General features: G+C 40.0%; 1 protein-coding gene across 1 annotated transcript in view; it reads right to left on the minus strand.

Annotated features, from left to right (window-relative positions):
• Positions 1–13,981, minus strand: part of PREX2 (phosphatidylinositol-3,4,5-trisphosphate dependent Rac exchange factor 2) — a 305,631-nt gene that overhangs the window by 189,483 nt on the left and 102,167 nt on the right. Inside the window, exons 8-11 of the mRNA XM_018058434.1 lie at positions 12,141–12,244; positions 10,537–10,686; positions 6,367–6,511; positions 1,287–1,387 (exon numbers count right to left, since the gene is read on the minus strand). Of these exons, the coding sequence (XP_017913923.1) occupies positions 1,287–1,387; positions 6,367–6,511; positions 10,537–10,686; positions 12,141–12,244 (500 nt within the window). The remainder of the gene's footprint in view (positions 1–1,286; positions 1,388–6,366; positions 6,512–10,536; positions 10,687–12,140; positions 12,245–13,981) is intronic.

The raw sequence follows: 13,981 nt of genomic DNA on the forward strand, positions 1-13,981 counted from the left end.
TGCTTCAGGTTTTTTTTTTTTTTTTTTTTTGGTGTTTCTTATTGATGTGCTGAGAACCTGATGCTCTCTTGAAATGATTCACAAATACAACCTCACTGTCTCTCTACCTCAAGTGTTACATCCACACGTTTTCAACCTCCTGCTGGACCCTCCCCTGCAGAAGGAGGGTCCCCAATCCTTCATCTTCTCCCCACTGGTCCTCCTCTTTAACTATCTCTGTCATCCAGACAGAAAGCACAGAAAATCTGATCTCACCCCTCGCTCTTCATGGGCTCCCCTGGCGGCTCAGATGGTAAAGAATGTGCCTGTAATGCAGGAGACCCAGGTTTGATACCTGGGTCAGGAAGATCCCCTGAAGAAGGAAATGCTAACCCACTCCAGTATTCTTGCCTGGAGGAGCACAATGGTCAGAGAAGCCTGGCTGGCCACACTCCATGGAATCGCAAAGAGTAGAACACGACTGAGTGACTAATACTACCTCACTCTGCATCTCCCAAGTCTAAAGAGGTATCACGTATGCTCTCAGCTTCTAATGGACCCCCTTCATCATGCCCACGCACAGGGCCCTGGTCTTTTTTCTCCTGAGGATGGAAGGATCCCTGCAGGCAGGACCTCCTTTAATCTCTAACTCTCCACTCCTCGGTTAGCTCCGAAACCAAGTTTTGGTCACTCCTCTGCTTCCAGGTGCCCATCGGCTCCTCACTTCCTTCAGAAGCAGTCCCACACACCACAGTTAGCAACTTAAGGGCTGCTAAGTTAGGGTGTGTGCCTTCCTTTCTCATCACAGCCCTCTCCCCAGTATACTCATCTGTGAAAGGCATCGGCCTGCATTGTGACATCGTGCTAGTTCTGAAGAGGCCACCATGAACTTCACACTCCCCTGTCTGAGAGCTACTACTTCTTCAGGGTGAAATGTCCTTCTGTCCTTGTCAGAGTTCCATTCACTCTATAATGTCCAGTGCTAAGGCCACCTCACTCACGAAGCATCCCAAATACTCTAGTTAGAACTCACCATTAAGGAACTTGTCTCAATCCTACATCATTCTTAACTGGAATTTAAGTCTTGCCTGTGTCGGAATTGTTCCTTTCAAGTTAACAAACATATCAGCATAAGCCTATATTCCCTGAAACAATATTCTATACAGATGAGACACTCTAGGATGTTGGAAAAAAACATAAGCATCCTATAACATGGAAAAGTATTATAAATTAAACCAATCAATGCAACAAAGGCAAATGTAATTTGTGGAAAAATAAATTAAATAGGTGATTAATAAAATAATTACCATGATGGATGATTCCATTTTCCAATAATGCTTGTCCCAAGTGAACACCTTCCTCAGGCCTGTGAATCTCTCCAATTTCCAAGAGCCATGACACAAATTCACTGCACCAGAAATCCAACGAAGAAGTTAAATCAGTATGTTTTTCCCCAGGAAGTCTATCTGTACCATGCATTTATCAAGCAGCTATGAAAGGAATACTCCTCAAAATACAAAGGAATGCTTTCGGTGAATCTTGCATACATTTTTTTCGTATATGTAAGGCCCATATATATTTACATTGGACTCTAGTCTAGAAAACTTATGTCCATACATTCAGACTTACCTAAACTCTATTTAATAACTATTCAACTTATCTAGACCTTTAGTAAGCACAAAGGGAGAATTCTAGAGTATCTTTTTACACATATAAAAGCAAATTTGGGACTAGAGAGATACAACAGATTTTAAAGATAACTAAACAGCAGAATTAGATAGAATAACAGTGACTTAAAATAAGAGGTAAACTGTCTTGAATGTAGCTTTTCAGGCACAGAGAACCAATAGGTTTGAAACTCCAAGAGGGCATACAAAATAATTCTATTATGCATGCCCTATATGATAGAATTCTAAAAAGCTTCTTCCACCCACCTCCCTCCCTCATCAAGAATTCCATCCATTGGTTTGTCAATTAAATTCTAATCTAGGTAGCTCTGTGAATGGACTGGTGTATGTAATTAAAATCCCAAGTCAGTTGACCTTAAAATATGGAAACTATCCAAGTGGGCCTGACTTGAGCAGCTGACCCCTTTGAAGCACAGGGTTCTCAGCCTGGTGGCACAAGAGGAAGTGAGAACAAAGTAAAAGCAGAGGAAAGATCCAATGTGCCACTGCTAATTTTAAAGCTAGAAGGGGTCATATATCCAAGAATATAGACAACTTCCAATGGCCCGCATGGAAATGGGTGCCTCATTCTTGCAACCACAAAGGATGAAATTTTGCCCACAACCTGAATGTACTGGAAAATGAAGTCTTCCTCAAAGATTCAAGAGTCCAGCCCCTGCCCTGCTAACACCTTGATTTTGCCCTTGTGAGACCCTGAGCACAGGACCTGCTCTAACTCACCTGGACTTCTGACCTACAGAAATACAAGCAAATACCTACCTGTGCATCGTTTTAAGTGACTAAGTATACGACAATTTGTTTTGTAGCAATAGACAATTGTGTGTCTATTGTGTGTATTAGTCGCTCAGTCATGTCCAACTCTATGCAACCCCATCCACAGACTGGAGCCTGCCAGGCTCCTCTTTCCATCAGATTATCCAAGCGAGAATACTGGAGTGGGTTGTCATTCCCTTCTCCAGCGGATCTTCCTGACGCAGGGATCAAACTTGGGTCTCCCACATTGCAAGTGGATTCTTTTACCATCTGAGCCACCAAGGAAGCCCCCAATAGACAAATGTGAAACACTAAAAGACAGAGAAAAGTCTGACTATCTTGTTTTCAAATTTTAAAATAACTTGGAAAATTCATCACTATATCTAAACTGCTATCCATAAGGAACCCTCTAGCACAAAACCATCCATCAGAACTGTCTACCATGAACATCTGCTGTGGTTGGGAAAGGCCACCGAGAACAGCTCACATCACTCACTATTTTGGGAGAGGGTGGGGAGCCCCAGTGTTTTGTAACACTTAAGAGACCCTCATCTCAGTACTGGTATTTTTTTAAAAGGACTGTGATATCATTAAGAGAACACAATACAGAGACATTTTACAATAAAATATTTTATCATGCTCATGTTTAAAAAGCTAATGCTGAAATGCTTATGTTAACTAATGAATATATTTCAGAACAATTTTATTTTTGTAAAGAGGCCAGAGAAGCCAAGCAATGGAAAGTGTCAGGAAATTACTTTTCCATTTATTTCAAAACTAAAAGCAACACATATGGTAAAGTCAAATAACCAAGGGATATGGAAATTCAAACATAAATGTCTGGTCCACGATGCACATTTTAAGGCAGAAGAAGCTATTAAAAGTCTTTGTATGCTTCTATTAAAGAAGAACCATCCAAAAGAAGAGCAACATAGAATCCGGTATTGTGGTAACATCATGCACTTTGCAATAAGACAGCCTGGATTCAAATACTGTTTCTGTCTCTACTAGCTGTGTGATGTCGGATGAGTACATTTAATTCTCTTAAGTCTCGGTTTTTTTCCTCAATGACATGGCATTAATAAGAATATCAGCCCCATAGCGCTGCCTGGGATTAAAGGAGCTGACAAATGTCAGGAACTCAACACTGGGCCTAGCACATGGTAAGTGATTATTCAATGTCAGCCATCCATATGTGGGCTGAAATGGTTGGCACAGAGCTAAAATATAATTCCTCATTTTGATCTTAGCAGATTCCTGAATGTTTCCAAATAAAGTGAGAGAAAAAAGCGTATTTTAAGTATTCCTATAAATTAGGAGTATGGGGGAAAAAAGAAAGGGTAGGGAAGAAAGTCAACGAGTGACTTCATTATGGAACCTAATCAAGTAATAGAAAGATGCCATCAGCACATGCCAAAAGGACCATGATCGGGTCAGAAACATCTCACACTCAGGTCATAGTATGTTGTTATGGAAAAGGCTACAATTAACATAGCAAATGTTTACTGAGTCACCATGTTGTCACCAGGGTTCTGGGCAATGCTTTGCAGATCACTGCAGTTAATGGGCACCACAGCCACAGGAGATGGTGTGGGTAAAGGCTTAAAAGAACTCTTTTTCCTTTAGTAAGGACAAATTTGAGCCTGGGTGAGCTTTCTAGCTCTGTCTGCCTAGAAACCTGATGAGGGTTGAGTGTCAGTTGTATTACTAGGTGGCATTCTTACCTGGAAAACCTCACATACAGAAGAGCCTGGAGGGCTACAGTCCATGGGGTCACAGAGAACCCAACACGACTAAGCCACTCACACACTGCTTGTGGTCAAAATGGTTTCTGATGGTTAAATTGCACACTTATAAACACCTGGTGAGAAGCCACAGCTTGAAGTGACTCGTCAAGTATTACTCTTGAAGTAAGGGAGTATGTATTACGGGAACCTTGGAGGTCACACCAATGAAGTTGTTCTGAGAAAGGGTGTCTTCTTTGCAACATGGGACTCTTAAGCCAAGGGGGCTCACATCTGCTCTCTCCCTTCACCTGAGGGCACAGCCAATACCAGCAACTACAGCTCGCTGCCGTTGTGTGGCCTGCTGGGAGGACCACCCCTATTGAAGAGGGACCCTCACTGCTCCCCGGCAAGCACAGGGTCTCCTGGCCTATATTCTTCTGATGAGGTTGGATTTGGCATAGTCTATGGTGATTTTGTATGTTGGACTTTTCTGATGGCTCAAATGGTAAAGAATCTGCCTGCAATACAGGAGACCTGAGTTCAGTCCCTGGGTCAGGAAGATCCCCTGGAGAAGGGAATGGCAGTCCACTCCAGTCTGTATAGCTAAGAAGACATTCTGAAACATAATTAACACTGTTGTCATTGCACATAAAAATTAACAGTGAATTCTAGGTGCATGGGGATGACCCAGAGAGATGTTATGGGGAGGGAGGTGGGAGGGGGGTTCATGTTTGGGAACGCATGTAAGAATTAAAGATTTTAAAATTAAAAAATAAATAAATAATTAAATTAATTAATTAATTTTAAAAAGGACCTACCGTAGGGGGAAAAAAAAAAAAAAAAACCAGTGAATTCTAAGCATTCTCATCACAAGGGAAAATATTTTTTTTCTCTTTCTTTAATGTGTATCTAAATGAGATAACTGATGCTCACTAAACTAATTATGGTAAACCTTTTACAATGTATGTAAGTCAAATCATTATGCTGTGTACCTTAAACTGACACAATTATAGCTCAATAAAACTGGAAGAAAAGAAAAAAAAAAAGAAGACATTTTGGTAAGTATCACAGGTAAGCAATACAATCATTTCTATTGTTATAGAAGAAAGAGAAATTTAACTCTTCCCCAGTCTCTCAACTGGGCTTTCCCGGCAGGGAAGAAACCACCTGCTAATGCAGGAGATTCGGGTTCAGTCCCTGGCTCAGAAGGACGCCCTGGAGGAGGGAATGGCAACCCACTCCAGCATTCTTGCCTGGAGAATTCCATGGACAGGGGAGCCTGTCAGGCTATGTTCCATGGAGTCACAAAAGAGTTGGACACTACTTAGTGACTAAACAACAACAAATCTCTCAACTGACCAGTGGCAGGATCAGGTCTGAGTGGGGACTGGGCTTTGAACTACCTCTTCAGTCTACTTTTATAGTACTGACATTGTAAATTACTAGTTGTATGAACTTGGACATGTCAAACTCCCTGATCCCCTAGTTTCTTAATCTTTAAAAAAGATAATAAAGGTTTTTAACTCTTAAGTATGTGTGTTTGAAGACTGGAAATAATGTAGAGGAAGAAGCTGGCACAGAGTGTGTCCTAAGCAGAGCCACCTGAAGGCAGTTACCCTGCCCTCTGGCTCAACCCAGCAGGGACTCCCACCTACAGCTGAGTAGCATCTGCAGAACCAAAGGCACAAGTTTGATCTCTGAGCTGAACAACCAAGTGACCTCCCTGCCTCTTCCTCTGTGTCTGGCCCCTTGCATGACCCACTTTTTCAGAGTCTTCATCAATACCCTTTCATCCTGAGCCCAGCTGTCTAAATTCTGAATTAATTGGGAGTTTAGACTGTGTGTCTTTCAGTCTAAGCGACTCTCAGGCCCTGCACTCATGTCCTTGCCAGACTGTGCCCTACAGGCTAACCCGCCTGCCTGCCTGTCTGCCTGCTTCTGCCTGATCCCAGCCTCTGCCATGCCCCTGAAACACAGTTTATCAGAAATTACTAAAGTCATGGATGAATGGATGGATGCCTTCAGTTTTCTGGTCAGGATTCCTGGCTGTATATCCACTCCCTCATCCTATTATGGCCTAGGAAATGCGGATAGTAAAGAAATATTCAAAAACAGTTAGGAGAATATTTTTTTAGAAAAAAATGAATAATTAAAGGAAAGTTAACACATGAGATCATGAAAATCTGCAAGAAACACAGGCACCGAGACAACAACCTTACCTTCCCAGAAAGCATTTAGGGAACGTAGTCAGTTTTCTTTTTCTGTCTTTGATCAGATTTCCTTGTTTGCACATCATTTTATAAAGTTTCTCACCCTGTTCAGAGATCATTACCCAGGTGTCTTGCTCCATTCCTAATTTTAAACCTGTCAAAAATGAAAACACAGGACAGGTCACTGAAAAAGTCTCTTCATTTGTTCATGCATTCATAAAACAAAACATTCTTTGCATGTCTACTATGTGCTGGGATTTGTGGATACAAAGCTCGTGTGATAGGACTCTGGCTGTCAAGAAGTTCATGTGGTACTAGGAAGACAGTCAAGGTGAGGTGCCTACACCCAAAGGGCACCTCTGTGCAGACTGTGCCCCAGAAGCACACGGCTTGGCTAGTGGAGGAAAAGGAGCTGTATCTCAGACTCCATGGACCCCTTTAGTAGGACTTAGGCTTATGCTCAGTTGCTCAGTCATGTCTGACTCTTTGCAACCTCATGGACTGTAGCCCACCAGCTGCTCTGTCCATGGGATTCTCCAGACAAGAATACTGGAGTGTGTTGCCATTTCCTTCTCCGGGGGATCTTTCCAGCCCACGGATCCAACCCAGGTCTCTGATATATCCTGCACTAGCAGGCAGGTTCTTTACCACTAGCACCACCTAGGAAGCCCTTTGTAGGAGGAGATCAGCACAGCTAGACGGTGGCACTGGAGACAGCCTTAGAGGAAAAACTGTGCTATGGGAGAGAAATGGTCATAGTACCTAACCACTATCTTAGGGAAGTTTCACAGATGGACCATGTTTGAATGCACAGATATGAACAGGATTTCCAGCGAGAGAACATCTTCACAAAGGTCATCTGAAGGAAGAGGCACACAGTCCTGGGTTTCAGGTGACAGGACAGAAGGTGGACAGATAGGTGGGCAGGGTCCTTGCTCACCAGCAGTCTCAGTGTATTTCGTGCCTTTGGAACTGGGGGAACATCTATGAATTGTAACCAGAGGGAGGAGGAAAGCAGGGAAGTGTAGGAAAGTTTTGATGCTTTGGGAACAAAGCTCAGAGGACAGTATAGGCAATAAACTGAAAGGAAGAGGGTTTAAAAAGAGACAATTAGGAGGGATCCACTAAAGTTCAGGCAAGTTCAAATCTCTGTAAACAACAGCAGGTTATCGGGAGAAGAGGATAAAGTCGAGAAATACCTGGGAGGTGGTATTGTTAAGACATAGCAATGGGTTAAATGTGGGTGTAGAGAGAAGAAATCAGGATGGCTTCCAGACAGTTGATGGGAAAACTGAATGGTGATGGGAAGGCATCGTGGGCAAAGGGTTTCAGGTACAGAGAAATCCAGCACTGAGTAGCTTGAGCTTGGATGTTCACATGAAGCCCAGGGGGCAACTGATTAAGTGAGCATAGAGCTCCAGACAGACAAGAAGACTGGACATAAAGACTGAGGACCTGGCAGTGAAGAGTGGAAGTTAATCTGACAGGGGCAGACAGTGCAGGCCAGGAAATTTAGAGGCAACCATTGCCAAGGGTAAAATTCTGGCCACACTGACGGTCAGTGGATGGGACTGATGAAGAAAGGTGGCAGAAGAATTTCTTGAAATTTTTTTTTTTAGTCTAACTACTAAACTTCTTACTAAAATTTTATTTACAATGGAGAAGTCATTAACATTTGCCAGTAACAGTGAATAATCCATTACAAATAGAATAAGCAGAGTTATATAACTGAAAAAGCAGAATTAAAAATAACATAGAGTTATAGACTGTGCTTTCTTTTTTGTTTTCTTCCTTTTTTTAGGTCTTGGATGTATTTATATGCATAGCCAGTTCAAAAAAAGCTAAGGTTCAACTTGATGAAAAATTGACTCTATCTTTTAAATGATTTGCTCTGTTCCTTGAATGGACTGTTAGATTCAACAAAACCCAAAGTGTCAGTTATGCATTCATGATCTTTGTTTTAAATTTTTTTCTATCTGGTTCTTCATCTAAGATCAATCAAAGGAGTATTTTTTAAATGTTTTAGAAATTCTTATAAAAATGTATACTATGACTAATTTTATATATTTTTATAAGAATTTCTAAAATTAGTCATAGTACACATTTTTATAAGAATTTCTAAAATTAGTCATAGTATACATTTTTATAAACATTTCTAAAATTAGTCATAGTATACATTTTTATAAGAATTTCTAAAATTAGTCACAGTATACATTTTTATAAGAATTTCTAAAACATTTAAAAAATACTCCTTTGATTGATCTTAGATGAAGAACCAGATACAAAAAAATTTTAAACAAAGATCATGAATGCATAACTGACACTTTGGGTTTTGTTGAATCTAACAGTGCATTCAAGGAACAGAGCAAATAAGGTAGTAGAAATTATTACATACTTCAAGGGGAAATATCTAAAGATGGAAGGAAAAGCTCTTTATGTTCTAAAATTTTATCATTAATGAGATATTTTATACCTAAATCTCTGGGAAAAGGAATAAACACGGTCACATTTCTCATCAATTATTTGGTAAAGAAAATAGTTCATTATGCAAACACTTCTATTTCCTGGGTGAATTACAGAAATATGAGTATGTGCAGATAAACTTCACACACAGAATATCACCAGACCAAATACTGTTTGCAAATCTTGATAAAAATATGAAGCAAATTTGAGCTAGATCTCCCCATGTGAACAAGTTCCTTATGGAGTTACATGACATTGATTCAATAACATTGCAACAACACTTAAAAGTTAATATGTGTGCAAAATGCCTTATTTTATAATTAGGATACTAAAATATTTGACCAAGGAACTTTCAGTGTACTGTTAAATACAGGGGGACAACTGGTGCAGGCCTCCAAACACTGAATTATATTATTAAAGCATGTTTCTTAAAGCAAAACTCTATAATGATTCTTTAGAAATCAGGAAGAATAAAGTGTGACCATATATTAATCCATATATGTGGAATCTAGAAAAATGGTATAGATGATCTTGTTTGCAAAGCAGGAACAGAGACAGAGATGTAGAGAACAAACCTATGGATACCAAGGGGGAAAGGCGGAGGTGGGATGAATTGGAGACTGGGCTTGACATATATACACTATTGATATGATGTATAAAATAGATAACTAATGAGAACCTACTGAATAGCTCAGGGAACTCTACTCAGCACTCTGTGGTAACCTACATGGGAAGGAAATCCAAAAATGAGCAGATATCTATACAGTATAGCTGATTCACTTTGTTGTACAGAAGAAATGAGCACAACATTCTAAATCAACTATATTCCAGTAAAAATTTTTAAAAAGTAATAAAGTACAAAGAAAACTGAACAAATTTTAAAGCAAGTAAAACTGTTTGCTGTAAAGCGAATGTCTGTACGCCCCCAAATGGTGTCTGCAGTAGCTCAGCAGGTAAAGAATCCTCCTGCAATGCAGGAGACAGAGAAGACGCAGGTTCAATCCCTGGGTTGGGAATATCCCCTGGAGGAGAAAATGGCAACCCACTCCACTATTCTTGCTTGAAAAATTCCATGGGGAGAGGAGCCTGGTGGGCTACAGTCCAAAAGGTCGCAAAGCGTCAGACACAACTGAACAACTAAGCATGCATGCCCCCAAAATTCATATGTTGAAACCTAGTTCCCAATGTAATGGCATTAGGAGGTTGATCTTTGGGGTAATTAGTTCATGAGGGTGGAGTCTTCATGAATGAAATTAGTGCCCTTATTAAGGAGATCTAAGAGAGCTCTTTCATGCCTTCTGCTAGGTGAGGACAAAGAGAAAATGGTCGTCTACAAACCAGGAAACAGCTCTCATCATATACTGACTCTTGGTCTTCCCAGCCTTCAGAACTGTGAGAAATAAACTTCTGTTGTTCATAAGCCATCCAATGGAGGGTATTTTGTTACAGCAGTCTCAATAGAATTAAGACACTGTTTAAAACACACTGCTAGCCACAATCTAATTATTTTGCTAACTATATAAGGTTTTCTTTTACTTGATTTCAGTAACAACATTGGAAATATTCAAAACGTATTTTAGCATGGGCTAACATCACCTAGTTAATGTAAGTGAACATCAAACACCATCTACTTCCTCATAACTGTTGCCCATTTTCTGCTTTTTTGTTAAATTTGAATCTTCACAAAGTATCATAATGCTCAATCCATATATGCACCTTTCCGCCGTTCTCGTTCTTTCAAAATAGCTTCAAACCATTCATGTTTCTCTTCAGGTGTTTTTGCCATACACACAAACCATTTATTTTTGGCCGTGTTATGTATCTTCCATCCATTAACAACAATATGTCCACTGCTATGGAAGTCAGCTGAAAATTAATAGGTAAAGTGGATTAACAAATGTAATACATATTAGAGCAACACAACCATTTGTATCAAAAAAGTCCCCAAACCACTGAATTCTTCAAAATATCTTTATATGTGTATATTGAAGAACATAAAATTTTTAAAAATAAGGAAACTTTAATATACTAAATGCAGTCAGACCTGAAAAACAGAACACCCTTAATTCACAACATTAACAGTTGAACTTTTTAAAAAATCTATTCAGTTTTAGGGGACCCCTTGACCTCAGATGGTAAAGAATCTGCCTGTAATGTGGGAGACCCAGGTTCAATCCCTGGGTCAGCAAGATCCCCTATCCATGGGGTTGCAAAGAGTCGGACACGATTGAGCGACTAACATTTCATTTCATTTTTCATTTCATTCAGTTTTAATGAACAGTTTAAGAATTTCCATCTTATTCAATTCAAATCTGACTACTGTACTGCAATCTATGGTTTGCCCAACACTGCACTGCTGCTGCTGCTGCTAAGTCGCTTCAGTCATGTCCGACTCTGTGCGACCCCATAGACGGCAGCCCACCAGGCTCCCCCATCCCTAGGATTCTCCAGGCAAGAACACTTGCCATTTCCTTCTCCAACACTGTACTACAGACCACATTTTCTAGAAGTCAAACATTCTTGGCCTCTGGCCAACTACACAAATAAACTAGTTGTCAAGAAAGAATACAAAGGATCTGGCGCTACTTTTTGAATGGCTTTCCAAGCCTGTACCAATGAAAATTAATTCCAGGAGGTTCAATGCTTTCCTATGACAGCTCTTAAGCTGGATGTTTTAATAACATCATGATCAAACTACTATACATTATGGACACAACTACTAGTTTATGACACTCCCGGCTACTTTTGTATCTCTGTGTTTAATGGTAGTATTTAACACGGTTTGGGCTTCCCTGGAGGCTCAGCGGTAAAGAATTCACCGGCCAATGCAGAAGACATGGTTCAATCTCTGCGTCTCAGTACTAGTGCCTAGGAAATCTCATGGACAGAGCCTGTAGGGCAGTCTGTGGGGTCACATGAGTAGGACATGACTTAGCAAAAGATGGAAGGCAAAAGGAGAAAGGGGCAGCAGAGGATAATACGGTTAGATAGCATCATTGACTCAACAGACATGAATTGAGCTAACTCCAGGAGATAGTGGAAGACAGAGGAGTCTGGCATGCGTGCAGTCCATGGGATCGCAAAGAGTCAGACACACCTTAGCGACTGAACAACAACAAACTAACATGCTTCAAGTGAAGATAATTTTTCCATTTTAAAAGAGTCCTCCTTTCTCTTATCTTCCCTTCCTCCTCCAACTGTTCTGCCTAACAAAGTATTTCTAAGCTCAAATTCACTGCAGATGAATTATTCAAGTGATAAGTCTATCTTACAAAAGAGTATATTATTGGCATTCCATTTTAAATTTACCAATCATTTACCTGTGCCATCATCCACATTCTCCACTTCCATCACCTCTGTATTGATCCGGCCACGAAAAAGGTACCGATGTCCATCAGTAGATGCTTTGCTATTTTTCAACCGTCTTACAACAAAAGAAGAAAATCACACACAAAAACATGGTTACTAAACTTAAGGCAAAACCTTGTTAAAGCAAGATAATTTAAGCCATTTTTTGAAAAAGAGATGCTAGTTCCATCAACAGTATCAAACATTAAGCTCTTGGTGTTTTTTTACTTGTGTCCTCACATTCATAACAGTTCACGTTGCTCTATAAGATGGTGCAGATATGCAGATGACACCACCCTTATGGCAGAAAGTGAAGAGGAACGAAAAAGCCTCTTGATAAAGGTGAAAGAGGAGAGTGAAAAAGTTGGCTTAAAGCTCAACATTCAGAAAACGAAGATCATGGCATCTGGTCCCATCACTTCATGGCAAATAGATGGGGAAACAGTGGAAACAGTGTCAGACTTTATTTTTTTGGGCCCCAAAATCACTGCAGATGGTGACTGCAGCCATGAAATTAAAAGACACTTACTCCTTGGAAGAAAAGTTATGACCAACCTAGATAGCATATTCAAAAGCAGAGACATTACTTTGCCAACAAAGGCCCATCTACTCAAGGCTATGGTTTTTCCAGTGGTCATGTATGGATGTGAGAGTTGGACTGGGAAGAAAGCTGAGCACCGAAGAATTGATGCTTTGAACTGTGGTGTTGGAGAAGACTCTTGAGAGTCTCTTGGACTGCAAGGAGATCCAACCAGTCCATTCTGAAGGAGATCAGCCCTGGGATTTCTTTGGAAGGAATAATGCTAAAGCTGAAACTCCAGTACTTTGGCCACCTCATGCGAAGAGTTGACTCATTGGAAAAAACTCTGATGCTGGGACGGATTGGGGGCAGGAGAAGGGGACGACAGAGGATGAGATGGCTGGATGGCATCACCGACTCAATGGATATGAGTTTGAGTGAACTCCGGGAGTTGGTGATGGACAGGGAGGCCTGGCGTGCTGCGATTCATGGGGTCGCAAAGAGTCGGACACGACTGAGCGACTGAACTGAACTGAACTGAGACACTGAAGCCCTGAGCCAAGGACAACACACAGGTGAGAGGGTGAATACATGCTTTTGCTCAATATATGACATCAAAGATCTCCAATCAAACTCTGATAGACACTAAAAGTTGGTTATTCACAATTTCACTTGATTTCTTTCACAAGTTCACTTCATTTCTCAATTTTCAGTAACTAGCTGGTAATTTTTCCTCAATTCCTGGTAAATTTTTTTAATACTTATGATCCTCTTCAAAGAGACTTGGACTGTACTGGAGGTTATTAAGCATTAACTAGCTGTAAAATATTTTTCCCATATTGTTGTAATACGATAAGTGTACACGTGAAGAATAAGTCTCTCAAATACACCTATAATCCTTCATAAGGATCCTATTTATTTATAAAATAGTCTAAAACATTTCAAAATTTTGTGTATAGTATACTAGTACCAGCCTTTGATCTTAAAAACTGAGCAACACAAAGTTAAAAAAAAAAAATCCAGGTTCAGATGAGCTTTTGTAATACTGAATTAGGCAGCTATGGATATATTTATACTTGAATCACTGAACACTCAGGGGAGATTGCTTTTAAAATATATTAAAGAGGAAAGATTTTAAGAAATAATTCAAGAAGATTAAGCAACATTGAGTCATCCAAGAGACTTCAATTGACCTGAACTATTTAATTTGACTTGTTGACAAAAGTCTGCTAATAACTGAATATACCAAAATTATTAATATATATTTCATAATATACTGAAATTATTAATATA

The sequence above is a fragment of the Capra hircus genome, chromosome 14 (genome assembly GCF_001704415.2).
Source record: "Capra hircus breed San Clemente chromosome 14, ASM170441v1, whole genome shotgun sequence".
Taxonomy (NCBI): domain Eukaryota; kingdom Metazoa; phylum Chordata; class Mammalia; order Artiodactyla; family Bovidae; genus Capra; species Capra hircus.